This window comes from Polypterus senegalus, chromosome 13 (genome assembly GCF_016835505.1).
Source record: "Polypterus senegalus isolate Bchr_013 chromosome 13, ASM1683550v1, whole genome shotgun sequence".
Lineage (NCBI taxonomy): Eukaryota > Metazoa > Chordata > Cladistia > Polypteriformes > Polypteridae > Polypterus > Polypterus senegalus.
The window spans coordinates 163,123,123-163,146,907 of record NC_053166.1 but is presented as its reverse complement, the minus strand read 5'-3'; the positions used below and the strand labels follow the sequence as shown (position 1 = coordinate 163,146,907).

General features: G+C 54.2%; 1 protein-coding gene across 2 annotated transcripts in view; it reads right to left on the bottom strand.

Annotated features, from left to right (window-relative positions):
• The window catches only part of lmf1 (lipase maturation factor 1), a 78,348-nt gene extending 54,764 nt beyond the window's left edge, over positions 1-23,584 (bottom strand). Inside the window, exons 1-3 of one of the 2 annotated variants that reach the window (XM_039776548.1) lie at positions 23,320-23,584; positions 17,151-17,460; positions 1,573-1,583 (exon numbers count right to left, since the gene is read on the bottom strand). In XM_039776548.1, coding sequence (XP_039632482.1) covers positions 1,573-1,583; positions 17,151-17,460; positions 23,320-23,548 — 550 coding nt within the window. In that variant the 5' untranslated portion in view covers positions 23,549-23,584. The remainder of the gene's footprint in view (positions 1-1,572; positions 1,584-17,150; positions 17,461-23,319) is intronic. The other variant, XM_039776547.1, reaches the window with a different exon arrangement.
• Between the last annotated feature and the right edge of the window lie 201 nt (positions 23,585-23,785).

The window sequence follows — 23,785 nt, the reverse complement described above, 5'->3', positions numbered from 1 at the left end:
GAGTTGTCGTCTGGCAAAAAACCTACACTTTCGGATGGCATGACAAGCATGCCACTGGTGTAAATGGCGCTACTGGAACGTCCAGCCTGGCAGTTGGAGATGGCATCCCAAAAACCCACTAAAACATCCAGAAACAATAAGAAAGTGAATTGAACAGAAATGCAACACAAAAGGGAAACTGAGAAACAATGAGAGCAACATCCATGACGCACTGCCACTGGGCAGCGTCCTTGGCAGGATAGGAGGCACGTGGATGAGTGGTACTGTAAGCCGCGAATGCCAGGCCTCCTCCTGCACCCCAAACCCTAATTCTGTCCCTCACAACACATCCTGGCCTGAACTGATGGATTCCACTGTCACCAAGTGCCTTACGTCCGCCAATTCAGCACAAAGCCCACCTTTCCACTCTTGCCAGCATAAGGCCGAATTGACGAGGCAAGGTAATCAATGCCAGGCACAAACCGTCGTCGTTTCAGTTCATAAACAAAAAGTGGCAAAGCGCATGACACGTGAGCCACACAGCCGACAAGAAGTCTACACGAGCCTCTGCTGCCCATCCTACCAGGCATGTGCCCACCTGCTGTGGCACATCCAAAGGCAGAACTTCCAGCGAACATCCTATGCCACAGCAGACCCCCCAACTTCATTTGGCATCAAAGGTTATGACTGACTGCCCCCCACAACTGGCACAGTCACCACCCACACAGAAAAGGTATAAAGATCCAGGGCACCACACTCAGATACAGGCAGCTTCCCTATTATCTGTATGTTAGAGGGCAGCCCCTGCCTAGGAAACAAAGCTGGTAAAGACGACACTTTGTGCCCTTTGTCGCCTGCCCATGCTGAACGTTTTCTTGCAGCAAATTTGTATCAAATACAAAGAAACGTCTACCATTAAATCATACTGAAGAAAGGCAGAACATTCAGGCTGGCATTGACACAGCCTGGCACCACCAGTCCCCACTTACATCAAATAGCACCACTGTTACCTCCTTGTGTCCTGGAGTCAAATCCCATGCCAGTTTCTTGCTGTCTCTCCGTCTAAGGTCTGCATGTTCTCCCCACACACTTGGGTGGTCTCGTCTCTGGGTACCCCAGTCTCAATCAGCCTAGCATTAAAGTGTGCACCAGTGGGCCCTGTGATGGACTGGCACTAAGTGGGTTTAAGTGGACCTGACAATGTTTCGTTGTCTCGAGTTATGCTTCCATCGTCCTGGCCCAATGTCACTAAGTAGCTGGGTGACACGCGTAGCCCCCGCCACCTCCTGGGTGTCCAAACACACTTGATGCCCACTGAGTCACTGGCATTGACAGACATTCAAGCAAGTGCAGGGCCATTCTCGGGTTTCCCCTTCCACAATTCCAAACCCTCCTGCTGCCCACCTACCCACCCTGAGGTGGGCCAGTCCCACCATGCCAAGTACATTGGGATGCCTCCGACAGCTGCAGGCATCTGGGATTGAGAACGGCCGGTGACTTGGGGGTCTCAACAGATGATAAGAACCCAATTATAAGAAGGAGCAAGTCAAACATACGTGTCCATTGGGGTCACTCGGGCCAGTGGTCACTTACCAAAGGAGTACCTGAAAGAGACAAAAAAGGGCGAGTTAGCCAGCTGGACTTCACCCCCGATATCCAAGAGTCCACTCAGTGCCCACCCCACCACAAAACCTGATTTGGGCCTGTGAGTCACACTGCCATTCTCTGGACACACCCATGGTAAGAGTGCCACTCTGGAGGGGACCTCGGGGGCACAGCAGGACTCTGGAGCTGAAAGGTGGCACACGATAGGGTGGACCCTGAAACAGCGCCAATCAGCCTTACTCTTGTGCATCCGAGGTCACGAGGTGTGACACATGGTGGCCTTTGCTGTCTTGTTAATTAACAAGAGTGAGTGACCCCAGGAAAACAAGCCACCTTTAGCTACACAATACTGGAGGCCATGCACAGTGCCAGCTCATCACCTGAAGAGCACAAGGTAGGCACCAACCCTGGCACAGACGCCAGTGCACCACAGGGCACATTCACACCAAGCCATTGGATAGAGGGAGGAATGTAGACTGGACCTGGGCATGGAATCGAGCCCCCCACTTCATTAGAAATGACATGATGAAGAATGGGTGGCACAGGGGCGGGCGCTGCCATCTAACGGCTCTGGTGTCCCGGGTTCAAATTCCAATCTCGATCATCGTCCGTGTGGGTGGGCGTCTCCTTCAACTTCCCTGGAGACTGGCCAAGGAGCAGCCCTAGGAGTGGCCTGGTGCCCTGTCTGGGGCTGCCACCTGCCTTGTGCCCAGTGCCACCTATAAACCTGAAACAGACGAAGTGGGCATGTGTGCAGGGTACTGTGATTTCTCAGATCAGTGGCTAATCCAGGCTTGTGAAGACCTCTGATGAAGGCTCAATGCCATGGACAGTGGCACTTGTAAATTCCTTGGCACAAGTTTTACCGATTTTAACTCAACTGTCAGGGAACGTTCAGACAGAATGCCATCCTTTAGTGCTGCCAATTCCAAGTGGACAGCCCGCTTCCTCCAGCGACTGAAGGGCAGAGAGGCAGCCGTGCCCACATTACCAAGCATATGGTGGCATCAGCCTTGTGTGCCACTCGGAGGAGGTTTATATTCAAATGAATGTGGCATCAGGGCTTGCCTCTGGGCCGAGTGACACTGCAGACCACCGATGGGGACAGTCACTTCCGCACCTTCGGTTTATTTCCAATGTTTTTTTTTTATTTGAGAGTAACGAAGCGGCTGGGATGCGGACTGACTGGCGCGCGCACACACACACACACGCAGCCCGACTGTAGGTGTGCCACACACTGGCCTCTCACTAAGTGGTGGTTTGTGTAAACGAGAGCCCCGCGCCCATAAACACCAAGGCCATAAATGCTGGCACAACACGTTGGCACGTCTACTTTGACGAGTACAGAATGTTCCCCAAGTCCGAGTCCTTCCGGGGGCCTGTGGGACAAACAAAACAACACGAAACACTATGGAGAGGGGCAATGGGGCCACACCTCGAGTCACCCCCGCCCTCCTGGCACACCAGCACGGCCTGACAGCCACAACACACCGGGCTGTCCCCCTGAACATGCCATGATACAAAAAGGGGGCAGGCCCGGTAATGACAGGGCAGAGGACCCCCGTTTTACAGACGGGCGGCCACAACAAAGGCGCCCCACAAGAGACGCGGGTGGTTCTCGTTTACTGCGGCTGAATCCGATTTCCTCCCCCCGACAAGCTCGGTCGCATTCTGAGGCTTGGCACCAACGAGAAACAGCTGTCACATAAAGTCACTTTTTCTTGCTTGCTTTCCTTCGCTCTCTCTTCCCATCTTTCTCTCCAGCAATCGTAGTGCCTGAAATTAATTAGAAACCAAAAGCCAACGGCTTCACAAATTGCCAAGTGAGATCTGAGAAGGAAAAAAAAAAAACACAGTGAAGCCGGCGGGCATCACGTACCGCGCCAACAGGGACGCCAGGCAACACCACCGCCTCGTAAGAACATCTCATCTACAGGCAATGGAGGACAGAAGGGGGATGGAACAACCTGGATGCCATCGATGACAGGCTTGGGGGGCCATCGTCACAGAACTTGAAACTTCCGGATGGGGGGCTATAAAAGGCACTATATAACAGACAGACAGGCGGGCAGCTGCTGCGTTACAGGTGTCTTAGGTCTATTAGGGGGTCTTTCATAAGACAGTCAACCAAAGGTGCACAATGAATGTCAGCGGCCCCCTGTGAAGCCATCACCTTTACGGTCCGATGCCCCCTGGGTTGATGGGCATCTTCACGGTGTTCTCCTTTAATATCCCAGGACAAAAAGACGGGTCACAAGACACCCACATGCCAGACAGATGGGCAAAACGAGCAGTCAAAGTCCACAATGGCCCTCCAGCCTGCACAGTAACATGAAGTGAATGGAGGTGACAGCTACTGACAGACTGCTCCCTGGCATCAGCTTTATCTACACCAGGGGCACAGCCGCCCCCTCCCACAGGGCATACACGCCCCACCTAACAGCAAGCTTCAAATATGGATCCCGGTTTGAGCCCACTCATCTCCCCAATGTCCAACCCCCCAAATTTAGAGTCACGCTCCTTCACCACTTCGCTGAATTCACCACACCAGGAGATTTGAGATGGCACAGCCAATTAGCACGATGACAGAGCGCAGCACGTGGGCACAGCAGATGGGAGGGCTATGGAAGAGGCAAAGGTCAACAAGGAGCAGCACCAGAGGTGACAGAGCGAGCACTTAACACTAAACCAGTGTCGGTCAGCTTCAAGATGAGCACTTGAAATGGGCACAGAGAGAGTGGCACCCCATCAATCAACAAGCTGGCATGGCTCACTTCAGCCTGACCTGCAGGGTGGACTTTCCCACCCTGAATCCACAGCTGTTCAGTCCACCCCCACTGACCCCCCGACCTTCATCCCGCCAATTAGTGAAAGGGACCTGTCACAGCAGGAGTATGGCACACAGATGACGGCCCGGGACGTTTCGCTGATGACATTTCCAGAAGTGACCCGCGCGCCATATGAGGCGGCAGCTGCCAGGCCGCTAGGGGTTACCCGGCTAAATTGTGCTTACTGGGCACCACCTGTCTCTGTGAGTCATAGGGTGTTGGGATGGATGGCGCGTGGCACTGCCAACCAAGAGCATGAACTGGCAGACTCCATGGCTCTGCGCTCAACATGCTGGCTAACCTGGCATCGCGATGGACTGGCTGATGGGGTCCTCATTCCCACAATTCCATAAGGCTCAATCCCAACTTCCGCCCTTTTAGGAAGCTGGTGGACTTGACGGTGATCAGGTTTAAATTTACGAGAGCCCACCACTGGGGGTCTCCATGGTTGGGCTGACAGCCTGACGTGTTGCCCCATTAAGACGTGAAAGGGGGGTTTGCACTTCCTGGGCCTTCTCGATGTTCTTGTGACATCCATGAGGGCTTTTCTAAGGTAAGGCTACCTGGCAGCTACAGAGTGGCACTGTATGCATGTAGGGGGCAGGGGGTGTGGGAGCCAAGGTGGACGAGCTTCCTGACTGGGATTAGAAATGGACCCCCTCACCCCTGAACTGGTTAAATGGGTACAAAATGGACAGACAGACGGACGGACGGACGGATAGTAGGAAGGAAGAGCGTGAACGCAATGGTCTCTTCGATATTCAGTTCAACAGGTGAACTGCCAGTGGAGGGGGGGCCTGGCAAAAGGGACCAAGTGACAGACACAAGTTGGGGACTCCTTTCTGGCCTCGGGTTTGGACGTCTGCACTGTCATCGTAACCTCCTGTTGACGACTTTTGCCCGTTCTTTTGTTTCTTTTCACTCCAGGCTTTCAGCTGGCCTTGTCAGGGTGTCCGGTCTTTAACCACTGTGCCACCACACCCACCTGAAGTGACCACTTGACAGTGCCACTATTGGCACATGCGAGGATTTACACACACACAGCTTCTGACCTGTCACTTTGTCACGCTTGGTCCTGTTTTAATCTTGTCCTTCAAATTCATTTCTCCACCTCAACACCCCAGAGAGACAAAGTGACAACGGACATTTAGGGGACATTTGTAAATTTATGAAAAGAAGCCCAGCTGGGTGACGCTTGTGGCATCACAGCCAAGGAGATGCCAGGCTGGAATGGCTGCCACGGGGCAGGCTGGCTAACGGCTCTGGACTTAGGTCAGCTGCTGATTTTTAAGGATTTGAGAGACGTCACCTAAACTGCTGTTGTCACTTTGGCTTTGGGGGGTGTTGAGTGTCACTTGATGATGTCAAAGGTGGCAAGAGGACACAGTGTGACAAAGTCTAAAGGGTCTTATTGCGCATCTATACACCGTTATCCCCTGGGGTTTGTGGTGTTTGGGGGCACAGGACATTTTGGCCCCCCCCAAGTCACCTCTTAACACTGCAGTGCTGACCTCCAGTCTTGCCAGTGACACCCAGTCGAGTGTTTAACAAATGCCAGATAATACAGGACAGTGGCAAACAGAGTGGCACTGTCACGCCCAGTGTGGCAGGTGTTTGGTGCCCGCTGCCCCCTTCTGTCAACTCCACCCTAAGTCAGTGGGCTCAGATGACTCTAAAGTCCACTGTAAATAATCAAAGTCACGATGACTGGCGACGACCGGACAACGGCAAACGACGGGGGAAAACGCCTCTTGGGGGTCCTAAGTAACTCACGAAGCATAATCCTCACTCGGATGGTCAAGACGGACAGAATGGGGGCGACATCTGTAAAGTATTATTAAACAGGAAAGACGGCGCTCCCACAATGCCATGCGCCTGACCCGATGATCTGGCCGAGGGTCCGCTCTCTAATTGAAACGGGCAGCACCGTCCCGTTGACCGCTCACAATGACGCAAACCCGTGAATCGCCAGGGCCGACCATACACAGAACTGCTCTTACAGCACCGAGGGGTCCCGCCACCCGGGCCTCAAACCCACCGAAGCTTGGATGCCCCATGGGACTTCGCTCACCGCTACGTGTTGGTGGTCTCCATCCATAGAACCTCAAGATGAAGGGAGAGTCTGCTTGCTGCTCCACCAGTAGATCTGCGGGGGTCACGTCCTCAGCCCCCCCTGCATGGAGTCTGCGTGGGTTTCCTCCCACAGTTCAAAGGGACCGGCGATGCTAAACTGACCGCTAATGTGCACGTGGTGTTCCCCGTACGGGGGGCTCCGGCTTCTGTGCGACTCTGGAAAATGAGTGAGTGAATAAGAACAGAATATGGAGAGACGGGCAGAAACCCACAATAGCTGCCACTCGTCCCCACAGATAGTCATCCCTCGTTCGGCGGGCACGAGACACGACGCGAGGGTCAGACGCCTGTTCACGGCTGTGCTGCGTCCTCAAAACACCTGGAGGGGCTCAGGGAAAGTCCCACGGCTGTCCTGCTAAATCACTTGGCAGGACTCGCACAATTGGCGGTGTCACTCAAAGTGGGGGAGGAGCCACAGACAAGGCCCGCCCATGGTGTCCACTGCCATAAACATGAGGCACGAGGCCAGGCACAGCTGTCACCTCCTGTCCTCGGCCAGGTCTCAACACTTGTCACATTCACTTTTTGTTTTTTTGGATGGGGAGAGGCAGCGTGAAGATTAGCAGCTAAACCAGCAGGGGCTTACTTGGTCAGGCCTGTGGACCCCCGAGGCTGCAGGTGTTTGCTCCCACTTTGACAAAGCAGTGGATGGCATTCAGAAAGTGCCAAGACCATCACACACTGAAAAGTCAATAAAAAGCCAAGGACGGACGGATGGCAGCAGGGCCACAATGAGGACCACCGACACCGACGGGCACACGTCCACGAGTCAAGGAAAGGGGCGGCTCCCAACGATAGGTGATGGATGACTCCGGAGAGACTGGCCATGGAGGAGAACATTTCTGTTGATGCCACGTCTTTGGCACACAGTTCTGCGGTGTCGAGAAACAAACCCTTATTATAATTAATTTGATTAATTCCTTTATTTAATGTAAGGACTATTTGTGAATTCACACCGCCGCCCTGGCACTCTGCTTCCATCAATCCGACAGGACACGGGGTGAACGCCAAACGGCCTTCTGTAAAGCGACCTACCCTGGCGCCGTTCTAATACACGTTATAGTCAGTGTTCAAAGAAAGAGCAGCCAGGTCAACAAGGCAGACTAAGAGCGCAGGAGGGCACACAGCAGAGGGCGCTGCACCTCACCGATGGAGTGGACCTGCGCCCCTAGATCTCCACAGCACCCCATCCGGCCTAATCTTCTCATACCTGCGGATGTGCCCGGGGATTCACTCTGTGGGGGAGGGCCGCAGACCACCCGCTTCTTTTACACGGCTGTCGACGAGTCTTGAGAAGATGTACTGGGAGCAAAAAGGAAAATGAGACCAAGCACGTCAAGTACACATGGCCCCCAGAATAGTTAGGCTATGTTGGAACATTTACCCGTCTAAGACGAGTCAAGATTAAAGAAATCAACGAGGACCTCGGTCCGCAGAGCACCACCCAGTGCATGGGTCTGTGGCAGATGGCATTTAGTAGGGAGCTGCATGAGCTGCTGGAATGACAAAATCCATGCATTTATAAAAATGTGTGATGCGCCATCTGTTGGAATGACAACTGAAACACATTACTAAAAATATTTGTGATGCGCCAACTGTTGGAATGATGGAGACAAAGCAGCCAGACCCACAGACGCATATCCTTTCCTTAACTTGGATTATTCTTGTTAGCGTGCACTCCTGAATTTGACAGCCCCACCGTAGGTCTGAACAGCAGCACACTGCGTGAGGGGGGCCAGCAGAGGGTGCACATCTGTGTGTGTGTGTGTGTGTGTGTGTCAGCAGTGCGTTGGCACCAAGGGGGTTTGAAATTCAAAGCCTTAACTGCCGCGCCACATGGCCTGCCCTGAAACTTTACTAAAAAAAATGACAACCCACCACAGATCGAGACGCAGTACGAAAATGAAGACCCCAGAAATGGAGGAGACTTACGATGGAAGACAGGGGCAGAACATCCAAGGGAGGGACGATTACAGGGGAGACAAAGCAGCTGGATCCAATTCAGGGATGGGGGAGCTGGAGCCCACTGGCACAACCTGTAGAGGACACCAGTCTATCATTTATTAATCAGAGTGGGCACTGCCCACCATGCATGTACGTTTGCCATTCCTTTCACCAGTGTGGAGGGTTCTGCCCGGGTCTATGTTTCTGTTGGTGTTTGCCAGCCCACCCACATCTGCCAGGCTTCTCCCACACAGATCTTAAGGAGTCTCAGGTGTGTGAGCGGACTTGCCCACTGAGGGCTGCCCTCTTTCACTCGTGCCCATTGAGACTCTCTCTTCCACTTTTCTAAGTCACAGTGCTTGCCACTCTCCCGAGATGGCCACACATCCAGAGGCGTTGCTGATCTTTGTTTCCAATTGTATTAAATTGGCACCAGGCTGTTCATCGACTAAGGCCGATCTCATTGTGCCATCTGCTCCAACACCAACTAGACAGAACGGCGAGTCCAAACTATAAACCACCTACTGCCACCCATCATGTGTCACTCCAGGAAGATGGCGCAAAGGCACCCCGAAACGTGTGCTTTTAAAGGCACCAAGGCCCGCCTAAGCTGGGGCATCGAGCCATCTGGCTTTGCAGGGATCTGGCTCGGGCACAGGGACAGGGACGCCCCCTACAGGTGAAAGCCAGAATTTGTGTCACTGCTGCCCTCACTTTAGAAATCGCTCGCTTCCAGCACCCCGCATGCATGTGGCTCACAAAGGCTGGTGATGTCTGCCAACCCAACAGGCGGGCGCAGCGGACTGCACACGGCCAGCAAAGCTCCAAACATCTGCATGGCACACATCTGGGCAGGACGCGACTACAAGGGCACCCACCGGCTATAAAACGAGCAATTTGAGGTCGCCGAGAAATGAGCAGCAGACGGAGGGCCGCTCGTAAAGGGACTTGGTGCCCACTGAACATTCCTGTTTACAACAAACCAGAGCTGTTTGTCCTTCGGTGGGCCGCGAATGTTTACAACAACCGTACCCCCCGTGTCAACATTCAGCATTCCACAGAAGTCTGGGCGACTGCTGCAAGCTGCAATGCCAGTCATTTCATATAGCGCCTTTCACAGCAGGGGCCACCCCAGCAGGCAGGCAGGCAGCCATAAATGCAGACTGGCGTGCAGCCGGAGGGGACGGGGCCACACACGTCCTCATGACAGTGTCCCTCCCTCAGTGACGTGCACCCCCTGATCTTCCTGTGCCCCCCTGCATCAAGCAGCGTCTGGACAATGGAGTGCAGATGGCCAGCAGGGGGACCTGAACGTGGTGGCTGCACAAACGTCACCAGCAGCAATAAGGGGACAGAAGGGTCCCATGTTTCAACTTGTGACCAGCACTGGAGGAGGAACTGGTGACAACAAGTAGTGATGGACATTTGAATGGAACTGCAATCAAAGCACAGAGGGGCACCTGTGCCAGTGAGGGCAAACGAGAGAAAAGGTGAACTTCTGAAAAACACGGGGGAAACTCCTAACAACGTGGACCTGGCAAAGGGCATCCCACTGTCACAAATATGACTGGGTCGTGCCAAGGGGTGATGGGCCTGCGAGCTTAATGCACATCCCTGGGAACGAACGGAAGGAAAAGATGGAAAAACTAGAGAGTGGGAAGGAATTTGGAAGGAGGGAGCGAACACGGGCAGCCATGGATGTGCCCACCCAGGAGATTACTCATCTGGATTGGCAGAAGAATGTGGGGGGGCAAATGGGCTTAAACACACCTCTCAGAAGGAGATGACACACCGGTGTCCACCAGGGGGCAGTGCTGGGGCTGCTGCTCCTTCCATTTGCCTAACCTGCCAATCCCAGTAAAAACAGGGTGCTGCCAGTCAGGACCACCACAGTCCTAATCTAGAAGATAAAGTCGATCAGGATCAGCAGTTCTGTGATCGTTTGGGTTGGGGTGGCCGTACGGCTCTGCCCACACAGATGGGGGGCCACAATGCGGTAACATGGAGTGTCGGTGGTCCCAGTGGACCCTTGTGCCCTCCGTCAGTCAGATTCTCTTGTTGACTTCTACGAGTAATTTTGCGTTCGTTCTCTCTGCTCCCCAGAGTTTCTCCACAGCAGAGTGTTCAAGAATGGCCAGACACGGGACGGGGGTCTTCCCCCCCCCCCAGGATTCCGCTTATCCAAGGAGGATTTGGGCTCCCTGTACTCTTCAGTCCATGAAAACTGCACCACTGTCTGCGGTGGTCCTTGGTACAAATGGAAAGCAGGACAGCCACGTTGATCCCCCAAAGTGAACGAGAGACGCAGAGTGACAGAGGCCAGCACTTTGGCACTGCCATCACAGCTGTGCTGCCAAGTGACACACCAGTGTCCTCGACTTGAGTCGATCAGGAGAAGAACAAACTGGTCGAGTGTGACGAGGGTCCTAAACAAGGAGGGATGGGCAGCTGAATGAGCAGAGGTGCCTGGACAGATTTGGGGACGGTGACATTTAATGTAAATCATATGGGGGTACACACAATGGGGAGTCCACATTCTAAGGTGCCTACCACTACACCCGGAGTTCTGCAAGCTCTAAATATCACCTTGGTGAAAGGGAGACAGGGGTCCGGCAACGTGACATGAAGGGGTCACCTGACTGAGTTGTTCAAAGGAGACCAGCGGACCCCAGCGGTGAGTTTAACAAAAAGCAGAGACATGGAACTTGGCAGACAGCAGGACTTTTCGGACCCTCATAGCTCAACGGTGGGCAACTGTGGAGCAGCATGGTGTCCATGATTGGCCTGACTGGCCCGTCCTCGTCACACGGTTTGTAGAGATCTGCCATCTGAGTCTCCGTGAACCACATGGAGGTGAAGAACAGGGGACAGGTGGGGGGCTGTGTGAAGAATCAGGACCCCCAGCTGCGACTTCAAAACAAATTCTTCAACAAGAACTTGGGGGCACAGGCGGAGACTTCTCATGGGCAAATGTCCATTGCCCAGAAAGGTACATGATAGCGAAGGAGCCAGCGGTGCCCGTGCTCAGTGCCACTCTATGAGGTCAGACACTGACCTTTGTGTGCGCCGCACACCCAGCTCAAGCTACACTGGCGGTCCTTGCTGTTTATGGGGGTCTTCATTTGTGTTAACTGCAGGTTGTTTTGTAAGCTTATCTTTATTTTATGGCTTAAGGGCAAAGATCAGTGCCATCGTGGATGAAGGGAAGCCACAGGTGGAACGGGTGGGAGTGCGAGTGGTCCGTCAGGTTAAAAGGAGCACAAGACAGGCAGCGGCCTGCTAGGTGGGCTTGGGGTCCATCAATAAATAAAGGAAACGGAAGTTCTTTGTTTTATGTTTTCCGATGTGTCTGTCCCTCCATTTCTTACCCACAGTCACTTCATGCTTTCCTAGTGGCATGGAGTGTCAAACTACATGGCAGCCTCTCCTCCGAGGGGCTTTCACAGAGCCTGGTGGGCCACTCTTTATTTTTTGGTCACCTCTGAATTGCCACAATAACCCGACTGGCCAAGTCCATCCTGCAGTGACCCCCTAGTGTGGTGGTCAGTAGGTTACTTTGGAGTAGTGAGGGGGCTAGGACTGGCACAATAGCCCCTCCAAATTTCAGAAAGCGTGCCCACAGACACACTAAGAACTGAATGCCACGTTGGCTGGGCACACAGTTGTTTGCTCGGCATTATAAAGGCGCTGCAAGTAGCCAACTGAGAACGCCACACACAACTCCGATGCAGTGTGCCACCTTTGATTAGCGGGTGGGAGATCAAGGGGACTCTGTGGCCTACCCACAGGAAGCACCAAGTCAATCTGGTGATGCCAAAGGCAACCATTTTGATGGGACATGGCAGTCGGCGTGACGTGTATGAAAGTAAAAGGTGGCAAGGACAACAGAGGCTGTGTGCGCTCCATTACACTCAAGGCTGGCACACACGAGGCTTGACCCCTAAACTCAGCTCAACCCTTTGGGCCAAGATGGCATGCAGCTACAGAACTACAAAGAGGAGGAGCGCGGTGCCAACTGGTGTGACAGTCACTGGCGACGAACCCCGTGCCGCTCAAGTGTGGCTTCTAATCCCTCCCTGGGGGCAGATGTGGGTTTTCCCAAATATTGGTTTGTTTGTGCCAGGCGCCGCACATAAAAGGCAGAGCAATTCACGCCTTGTCATCAGAAAACCACGAGGCTGTTGGACGTGTCGGAAACGAGCCTGCAGACAATAAAACGGCCACCGTGGTCACTGTGAATGTGGTGAGGTAACCTTTGCCACCCCCCCGAGTCGTTAAAAGTCCACAATGCCAACCCTAAACACCACATTCTGCTCATAGCAGGTCATACCATGTTTGAGATGGCGCGGCGTCTGCTTACAGGGGAGTGGGCAAGCTGGACACAGTTGCCCCCGTCATCCATCCAACGCTCGGTCAACCTCATCAAGGCACATGTGTGCGCACTCACATCACCCATCTGAATCGGACCACCCACACTCTACAAATCGCAAAAATGTGAAGTGCTAAAGTGGCGCAGGACGAGGCCGACCGAGGGAGGTGGTCCGGGCTTTATCACAAGTCACTTGTATAGCGCCTTTCACCGAGTCCGGGACAATGCATTTACAAATCAGCAGAGGGTGTGTCGGGGGTCCACAAGGGACACCCCCGGTGGACTAGGCAGCCAACACCTATCAAGTGTCCAAAGGCAGCCAGGGCATCCTGCACTAGCTTGGTCGTCACTCGTGGGACTTTGAATTGGGTCACACGTGGTGAAGGTGGCACAGATTACAACTGGCACCCCGCTGCCTTCTACTCGGGACATGTGCAGCACAAGCCGACATAGAAATGCCAACACCCGCACCCCAACACCCCAAAGGTCATGCGAAAATGTCCCCTCAGGGATTAACAAAAAACAGGATAACTGATGACCGCAGCCATCCCGCACAGCCGACGTTCTCCTGCCTCACTCGTGCCAGTCGAATCAGAGACATGTGGTGCCCACAGGGTGCCAGGCTACTGAAGAGCCAGCCATAACAATAAAGACTGGCCGTGTGTGTGTGTGTGTGTGTGTGTGTGTGTGTACAGGCGCCAGCCACAGAAGCGTGGGGAGTGCCTCACAGGTTTGTGCTGAATGAATATGGGGAAGGAGAAGACAGAGACCCTCCATTAGCCTGAAGAAAATAAATGGAGGAGCAACAAGCTTGGAATTACTCCACAATTATTATTTGTGAAAATAAAATTCACACTTCTCGCAGCGGACCCCCTCACTGGGCGTGCCCACCACGCGTTTGCTTCTCATTCTGGAATTGTCGTGTCCGTCTGAAGTGGCGGCTGTTGTGGTTTCTTGGAGTATTTCTTGAGATTCCTCTTGGATAAAGCGACATCTGTCCGTCCGTCCGTCCGCCCACACACTCAGATCGAAGTGTGTCACTTCATTCAGCAGATGAGTTCAAGGACTTCAGCCTGGCACAAGAAACTTTGATGCCAAAGGAAGGTTTAGCACAGATGGCACTCAGATTCATATGAGTGGCAGGCCATTTCATCAGCCAAACCCTTTGGTGCCACCACTACCACTGCCACTGCCACCCTGATCTTCCACAACTCCAATCACGCAGCTCCCCACATTCTCAACTGATCCAAGCTGGGACCCTCGAGGAGACTCGCTAGTGGCCCTGTGCCCACCCTGCCTTTAAGCCCAAGGATTCTGCCCCGTGGCACAACTTCTTACTTAGGATATTCCCTTTAATTTCTAATATGTTCTCATTAAAAACTGGATGAGTCGAGTATGTGTGAAGCGCCCGAGGACCCCCACACATCGCTGGCAGTCGACGACCACTCCGTGTAGGGAGGCCGCACGCTGGCAACACTGCATCCTGCCTACCCTTTGAACTGGAGTCGCATTCTGTTCACCGAGGGGCACTAAGTGGCTAAAGGTCCGAGGACCACCACGCCTATATGAGCGCATTGGACACTCCCGTCCCAAACAATGGGCATTAATGTGGAGTGTGTGCACCCATCCAGCCGAAAAGAGGGTTTGTGAAGTTGGGTACCGATGTCGGACGAGACTCACCATGGGCATCCACCGAGGTGTTCAGCAGGGCGGAGGTTGGGGCTCTGGGCTTTACACACAGGGGCACAGGCACCCCAAACTCTGTAAACGACCACTCTGCCCAAACCCGGGCAGTGCCCAGTGCAGTCCAGAAGGCGGCGCGCTCCTGGTATACTCCGATCCCAGAATCGTCCATCGGACCACCAGACAGTGAAGTGTGACGTGTGTTCCACAGTCCAATGGCGGGCAGCGTGCTTTACGCCATTCCGGCCAATGCCTGGCACTGCGCACGTGTGGTCTAAGGCTCGGCCGATGACACCCACTTCACGGAGCTCCCACCGCACAGTCCTTGTGCCAATGTCAGGCGATTTTTACACGTCGCCCTGCTCTGTAAGTTGGCAGAGTTTGTTTCATCAGGGTACACAGGGGCACTGGTAGAGCATAAATTTGACATGCCAATTTGGCACAAAGGGCCACACTTCAAGTCACCCACTCAAGTGCCAGTGTGTCAATGGAAATGGCGCGTCGCTTGCTGTTCAACTTTCTGCTGCCGTCAACAACAGGCGAGGCTGAAACACCCAAACTCAGTCATTTTGGGGGGCATCACGTACTTCGGGCCGTGCAGGGTGTCACTGCACATTGTGGATACCTGGAGGTACTGGGATGGATGGAGTTTGCGAGGGTCTTCTTCTGGTACCCTAGCAACATCAGCACCGTGAGGAGACACACCAGAGTGAACCCGAGCATGCCACACAGCGCTGGCAACACAAGCACATCCACCCAGAGATGCCACTCGGCACAGTTTACAGCAGCGCACCCAGAAAAGAAACCCAAGAGCAAAGGCAACCAAGCAGTGGAGTCGTGCGAAGGCGTCACTGGCACGACATTCAAAGCTGGCCTGGGATCAGGCGCCCGCTCTCAAGCCTCTCATTAAGGCGCTCGGCTGTTTCTTCAACCCTGCACTTGAATCCAATAAATGACTGGCAGCGAGATTCCTGTTTATTTGGAGTGCCCAGCCCGACTTGCCCGCTCTGTCCACATTTCCCAGCGGATCATTAAAACGCTCCTTTTACTCTAATCTCGCTTTTCCCACAATTAGGCCACAAATGAACACTTGCGGGTAAAGACCTCCGGGGGCATCATTGGTGGCTTTGGGGGGGCTGTGGGCGGCCTGCAGGGGAATGAACAATGGTCAAAAAAAATAAATAAATAAAAATAAATCGATAAATGATAATAATTTGGAGCGCACGGGGTCAGGGGACAGGCTATGGGGGTGTCAAAGTGGGAACAATGCCCTTCTGTGACCCGCTTACTGCTGGCTTGGGAAGGAGTGACAGGCCGGCCCACCCTGCACCACAAACACACCGAGGCTGGCAGGACTGAGGCCATGGCAGAGAGTGCAGCAGAGGACAGTGACGAGGGACGTGTGTGCGGGGACTGTCCCTTTGCCTTCAGGTGTGTCTGGCCAGCCAGTTTTTTGGGGGATGCCCTCAGATCACAGCATTTCGCGCGGTGCCCGACAGCACTGGCAGCTGGGTGAGCGTTTTCCAGCTATGGCGAGTGGAGCCACACTGTGTGGCCCGTCATCCCCTTCCATCCACTCGGCTGAGGTACGACCTCAGGTGGTCCTCTCTGCCCGCCCCCGTGGCCACGCTGTTTGCCTTTCGTCCCCCTGGCCGAGTGCTCGTTGCTTGCCAGCCCACCTCGGTGACGTGGGCTTTTCGTTCAGTTTGGGTTTTTACTTTCACGCCACGTGCTTTTCTTCCGGGTGGTTGTTGTTGCTGGTGGCCGTCAGCTGCCATTAGCTGCATGTGTGTCACCTCGCTGTGACTATAAGAGATGGCCGATAAACGCCTCTGCTGGGGACTCTTGCTTATTGCTGTCAAACTTTTCTTTTGGCGACTCTCGATGTGGACCCTATGACTCTGCCAGCCATTTGGGTGACAAATTCCCGGTGGTAAAGCACATTCGACACCACACTCGTACAGACACGACACAGAGCCCGAATTTGGGCAAGACTTGTCACACCATAGGACGAGTGGCCACAGCCTGTACAAGAGAGGGCCATTAACGAGTCACCACAGAAGGTCATCTATGTCACCCGCACGGGGGTGCTGTCCCTGCCAGCCAGGAGGTGGCCGAGTATCACTCAGACTCCAGCAGTGTCTCGGTGACAACAGGATGACAAAACGTGCCACGAAGTGCCATAAATGGACCGACGCACACCCACCCAGCCAGCCAGCCAGTCCGCCCGCTTGCCACTCCATTCTCGGGCAGTTCACCCGCTATAATCTATCACAAGGCCCCCGGTTTAGGGGATGGCATTTTACAATTTCTTGCAGGGATAACCGATTATTTGGATTTTGTGGGCGCTGCCATGGCTTGACCCATGTGACTTTACGTACGTCCCCATCATGGGGCCACAATTAAAAACACTTCAGCCATCTACTGCCGTGAGGCTACCAAATGGCCTTTGACCTGCCACCCTGTTGACCGCCCTGCTAACGTTTCGGACCTCCTTTGTGGTGGTCTTCCGGTCCTCTGTCACGCCATCCAGGCACTTGGTCTGCACGACAATCACATCACCACCCCCCACCTGCTGTGCTACAGACAGTAAAGGAGTTGGCACCTACCAGATCTGCCCAACGCTGACGAGCGAGTGGTAGAGGAGCCACAGGAGAAACATCAGCACCATGTTGGCACAACCGGCGACCAGAACAAAGGCAGACAGCGCCAGGCCGCCGAGGGCAATGTGATCCAGGTTGGCGTCCATGTCTGTCCAGTCCATGAACCACAGGAGGGTAGGGGTGTAGCTCAAGGCTGCCAGGTTGATCTTCCCGCCCACATAGCGCTTGACGCTGCTCAGGTAAAGTCTGCATGGCGACAGGCCCTTCTCTCCGATCAGCTCTCTGTTCTGATGGTAGGCGACCAGGAAGGCCACGACTGTGGGAGGAAGAAGGAGCTCGTTAGTGGCACCACAGGGGCAAGGGCACAGCGCCGGCAACTCGCATTTAAGACCACTTGGGTGGGACACCTCAATGACGGAGACGCCGAAAAAAAGGGGAGGAGGTGCCAACCGGTCTGAACGAAGATGAGGGCACCCTCATCGCCACCACCTACATTCACAGCTCCAGGTCAACATGCCAGCTCTGACAGTCCACAATGCCATCCACTCCAGACAGACGGACGGACATTAAAGGCACTAGAGATGCGTCACAGCGGGCACCGCTACTACTGTTGGCATCACTGCTACCTCTGATCTGACCGATGCCCTTAACCAAGGTGACCTACGCCACGCTCGCCATATAACTGACAGACAAGGCACTAGATAAGTGACGCAAACCGTTAGTCAGACATCAACCTATGAGAGGCGCTATATTAACGCCAGAGATGTGCGGACTACAGAACTCAAAGGACAGCCATTTCGGAAAGGCGCTATACACATCATCAATCTGGCGTGGGTGGGTGAGGAAGTGCCAGTGGGACACACGGGGAGGAGACATGGCAAAGGAGGGCAGGCTGAGAGAGTCCGGACATCGGCACCTCAAGGTCAGAGAAGGGGGCTTTCTGGGTGGGCACACGGGCACCAAGGAGAGGCTCCGGAGGAGCACGCAGGGCACGAGGTGGAGTGAGGTAAAGCTAATCTGCCGGGACCGGCGATGCCCCCTAATGATGGCGCTGCGTCCATCAGACCAGGCTGCTGTGCCCCCCGATGTCCCACCCACACCGCGGCCCGTATCCGTGACAGCAGGGACCCTTTAAACAAGCCCAGAGCAGACGTCTCGTAGAGCAAAGTGGACTGTGACGATGCGGGTTCGATACCTGCTCCCGTCGTCTGTCCAGGAGCCCTTGAACCCGTCACCGTCGGTAATGTCACCGATGAGCTTAGCGGCGAGGCTTCAAAGACGCATAATCCAGAAAAGCCAGCGCTGAACGTGGAGGTGAAAAGAGCAAAGCCGGGGTCTCCTGCCACCTGGAGGCTCCCCTTGCTATGTCGCTGCCGCCTCGCTGCTTAGCTCATCGGCGACGGGTTCAAGGCCTCCCGGACAGAAGATGGCCGCATGCAACAAACCTGCATCGTCACTTGGAGCCCGTGACAGCAACCGGCTTAGCAACCAGTAGACAACATGGCGGCGGCTGCTGCTGCTGCTATAAAGGGCCGAAACTGGAGAGACGTACAGCTAAAGCATAAAGCGCGGCCAAGTGACAAACAAACCAAACAAGGTGTCACTGTGAGCCGAGTGGCATCACAAAGTCACCGTCATCGTGCGCATTCGTTAAGGCGCAGCTCTACACACCTGACTTTGAGCCAACCTTAGAATAAGACGTCCTGTGCCGCACCACATGTCACTGATTTGTTGAAGGTCACCCACCGTCTTCGATGCCGTGCCCTGGCATAAGCCCTGGCACGCTATCAGCCCCCCACATCTCGTTCGTAAGCAGGTCTTATGCCATTATGGTCCTGTGAAAGTCTTACTTGGCTGTGCCAATAAACCTGGCACGCGTCGCCACTCCCGGACCAGGAAACCTCCGCAGACGTTTGTCACAGGCCAGCATGTCGACGTGCCCACACATTCCGTTACTTCTGCCCCTTCGACGCGGGCACTGACAGGCAACAGCTCATCGCTTTGCCACCCTAAAAAACAATGCCAGTCAGAGTGTGGGTTCTCCGATAGGTGGCAGCTGCGTGCGAGTGAATACGTTGTAATACAGAAGACGGCGATGACAGATGAAGAGCCCATCGGAGTGGCAGAACCTGACTGATGCCAACACAGCGTAGAAGAGTTTAACGCACAAAGCGAATGAGCGCAGGGACCAGAATTCTACAGACAGCAGCACAACGACACCACCAGAGCCCTGTGCCACTCTAGGCGACTATGGCAAAGATGGGCACGACAGGCAGAGAAGTGCCACCGGCTGCTGGCAGCACGGTAGTCAGCTTGTGCCACCAAGTTCTCCCACCGACTGCTTCTCCTCTCATGGACCCCAACACAACGTAGGAACCAAAGCAGGGTGGGAGACCAGGTGGGCGCTCACCCAGCGCCAATCTAAAACTGATGAAAACAGAAGTCCAGATTTGGGATGATGCTGCTGCCGCACCAGCCTACTCTGGGCAGTGCCCACCGACTGCCATCTGTAACTACAGATTTCGAACAAATCACCTAGTGGGGTACCAGCTAAAACTCACTGCCACCCGTGGAGCCTAACGGAGCGTAGCCCCCAAATGACAAGCCATGACGTGAAAGCACCCAAGGCTGGCATGGCACTGTGCTGGTGCTTCTGCCCAGTCATTAACAACACAGATCATATCTCGCAATGCCAGGCTCGCTCTTCACCCTCCTTATGCCAACCGAATAGCCTCTCAAAGTGACAGAGGAACCCCAGAATGCCCCCTCAAAACAGCAGCACCAAGCACGACAAAGGTGGGCACAGTCTTACCGGCCAGGCACCGCGGACATCTCGGTCACATCTGCCACTCCTGCTCGAAATGCCTCTGTCCCCAAAGGCGCGCATTCTTTTATAGAAATGCCTTTGATTAGCATCAGGCCACAATAAAGAAACACAAAGGCACTAAAGAGAGGTGGCGATTTGAATCTGCCTTGGTCTTATCTCGTCACCACTGCCCGCACGCCCGCCACTAAAGGGGCTCTTTTATTTAAGTCATTCTTTGAACAAACAGCTTTTGTCATGGCAGCAGTTCCTTCCTTACTGGTAAACCTGTGGCTAGCGGCTAACAAAGGGGCCGATAGATGGGCTCACCAAGGTGCCTGTGCCAGTGCCAAACAAAACAACGAGCGGGCGTAAAGAATCAGCCATTCAAAGCGCAGGTGCGGAGAGAATCAAACAATGACAACCAAAAGAGGAACCAACCACAGGGGGCTCGGCTTGAATGGCCAGAGGACCACCAGGACCCTCCCAAGAGTGAAAGGAAAAGACGCCAACAAGCATGGGCACTAGATAGGAAAAGGCACACCTGACTGACCGGGCACTGCCCACCACGCGGCCCCAATGTCTCTTCATCCCAAAGACGTGCAGGCTGTCAACCGAGATGGAAAACCAAACGCCGGCCCGCCCATAGTGAAGTCCTGGCACAGCGGGCGACTCCAGTAGTTTGTGAACTCCAATCAGTCTTTTGCTCCCACGTCTGATTATCAGCTGCCGAGATGGCAGGAGGGCAGCAGACGAGAGTTCACGCTCATCCGGTTTAGCAACCAAAAGGGGGCACACAGCCCACCTTCCAGGTGAGCTTAGACCCCAAGGAGAGGAAGGCGCAGGCTGCAGAGACACAGCAACGGGCACAGGAGAGAGCGGGCACAGAGGGGAGCCCTGACCACCATCACCGGACAAGAAGGAGAATGAGAGCCAAAGAGGGCACACGACAGACACCACCGACCACACGCGGGGGTCTCGACCAACGCAGCCGGGTGGACAGGGTGGTGATGAGCTCTGGGGTCCAACCTTTTCTGGTACACTGAAGGGTCACCTGCACTTGGCACCAGACGTCCAGACAGACTCAACACAGGCTTTGGTGGGCTGGGGGGGGGTCTGGACAGCTGGCTTCATCTCTCGTCTCCATCATCTCTGTCCCGACCTCCACGTCACATCCTAGCAATGGGGACAGAGTGGACAGAAACAGGGACATTCAGTGATGGACCCTCACACTCAAAAAAACGTCATTCATTAGGCATAACAATAATTAAGGCGGTGAGGCAGAGGAGGACAGGATCTGATGAAGGCCTCAAAACGACCAATCACCAAGAGCTCACAGGCCAATCGACACGGACCCCAAAACAACGCTGCAGAAGTGTGAGGGGGGCTTCTGTGCGCGGACTGATGACCCCGTTACTCCAACAACTCGACCTTCAGGCGGTGTGCCAACTGTCTCAAGACCTGCAAATAAAGAAACTGGGAAAAGCAGAAAACCAGGGTACCCCCCGTGCCACCCGCAGTGATTTACAAAATGGCACCCGCTGACCACTTAATGAAGGCAAGGAAAGCATGGCAGCTCACCCAAACGGGCCAAAGAACCAACGACTTCAAGCAAAGGCACTACTGCTGTACAATCCTTTAACGAAAGCGCCAAGCGGGCACTGAACTGGCACCTCTCGGAACGACAGCCACGTGACTCGACCAGCGCGGTCACTCATTAAAAAGACCACCAGTGTCAGGAAACAGCGGGACTAAGAGGCACAACACCCAAAATGCAGGGCTTGGCATGGACAACTCTGGCGTGCCACGCTGTTCTCTTCAAAATGCATTCGGTCTCGGGGTCTGCTGCAGCGAGGGGGACGTGGTCGTTTCTCTGCGTGTCCCCACCTGTCATTTCAAGTAGAAACGCAGCTGATGGTGTCACAGGAGCTGCCGTGCTTCACTCTTGGTGGCGGTGGCTCTCCGGTCACTCCAAGTCACTCCAAGTCACTCCAAGTCACTCCAAGTCACTCCAAGTCACTCGGACATCAAGAGGGGCTCAGCTGATAGTCAGCTGCACGTCAGCCGCGTTGCTGTGGAATAAATCAAAGGCGCGCGGCGCTCAGGCTGACCGTCAGCCGGACCCACCCAACGCCTCTTGTCCCCTTTCGTTGGCTTTACACCAAAGCAACTTACAAAGGAGGTTACCAAGTCAACATCAGCCTGCGGGGCTGTTTGGGAACAAGTGGCACAGGACGAGGTGACAAAACCAGTCACCACAAGTGAAGAACAAAACAGCAGCGAGCCACCCAACAGAAGTTCACAGACCCGGTGGGTCTTCAAACGCTTCCCAAGGTCGTCAGAATTCCCAATGGAAGTGGGCAGCTCATGCTAGGAGCTACAGGTAAGGAGGGTCCGGGGTGAGTCTGGACACCGCGCAGAGATGGCATCAGCAGGCGCCAATCAGCAGAGGACCCCTCAGGTGCCAAAGCAGCAAGAGTTTGAAGCTAACATGCGTCGCTACAAGGAGCCAGCGATCTGACGAGAGGAGTGCCATGTGCCCACCTCGGCTGGTTCAATGCCAGTGACTTGGTGACACAGGCTGGCACTCACTCAGAGTGGTACAGTAGTCCACAAGTGACAAAGCCTGGACCAGGAGTCGTGCCACACATCGAGTGACTCTGCAAGGCCGAGGGACCACAGCCACACAGTCCTTGTGGGACAGCCGGCCATCGATGGCCATCTTAAGGTGCCACCTTGGTAGAGTTGACCGTCACCCAAAGTTTTACTGTCTGTTGCGTGGCACTCATTAAATTCACCACTTTGCTACACTTGTCCTCACTTCATCGCCTTGACTGCGTTTTGATTTGTCGTCTTTGTAGTTTTCTCTACGATTTGCGCTGCGTTTACATTTCATGTCATGTCAACAATTGTCACCGAGTGTCGTTACCTTGGAGGGCCCTAATATAGGCCGGTAATGGACGGCCAGCTCGGGACCTTCCAGTCTGGACATCACCCTGAAGTTCACGGCCGTCCTCCTGCTAACGCGCACGCCAGGGGACACTCGGACCGGGAGAGGCTCACCGTGTCCTGCAGACAGCATCGCCAGAGTCGGTGAACCCTCAGTCAGCGAGCCGAGCCGAGCCGAGCCGTGGGCAGCCCAAACCGGGCCGTCAAGCTCCTCCGTGCGGCCGCCTTCGGCTACCCACGCCTACGTCCCTACTCGAACCCTTAAACATTCACCGCGTTCTCCTTGAAAGGCGCTATATAACTAAAAAAAGAGCAGGCGTCACAGCGACCCGCTTAGCAAGTAACTAAGTCGCGACTCCCATCAGCAACACAACAGCTCGGCCACTTTTAATGCATCGAAACTAAAGTTTGAAACGGACTCACAGTAAATAAAAGCAAGAAACCGAAGAAGAACAATCCTCGTCAGCCAGAAAGTGCCACTTTGCAAAGGGGGCGCCGGTCCTTTAGTTCCATGCTTGCGTTTATCTTCTTCCTCGGGTTTGTTGCTTTTCAAGTCGCTTTCCTGCGCGCTTTTCGACTGTCCAGGTCGCCTTTTTCTAACCGCAGAATCTTCACTGCTCTTGTCCCGCACATTTGGAATGGAGGCTGCCATGTTGATTGCGCGCTTCGAGCGACAGCCACAAGTCGGCGTCTGATTGGCTACGCTATTTGGAATGATCCACTGGTGGTGACGGAAAAGGGGTTTTCCGAATTCATTAAACCTTTCAGCACGTGATAGTATTCTTTTTCTTTTTAAAAAATTAACGAATAGAAAGATTTTTAATTTAAATTAAAACTCTCTAATTGCTAAATATGCACTTTTGTCTCTGAAATACCTTGAAACGAGGGT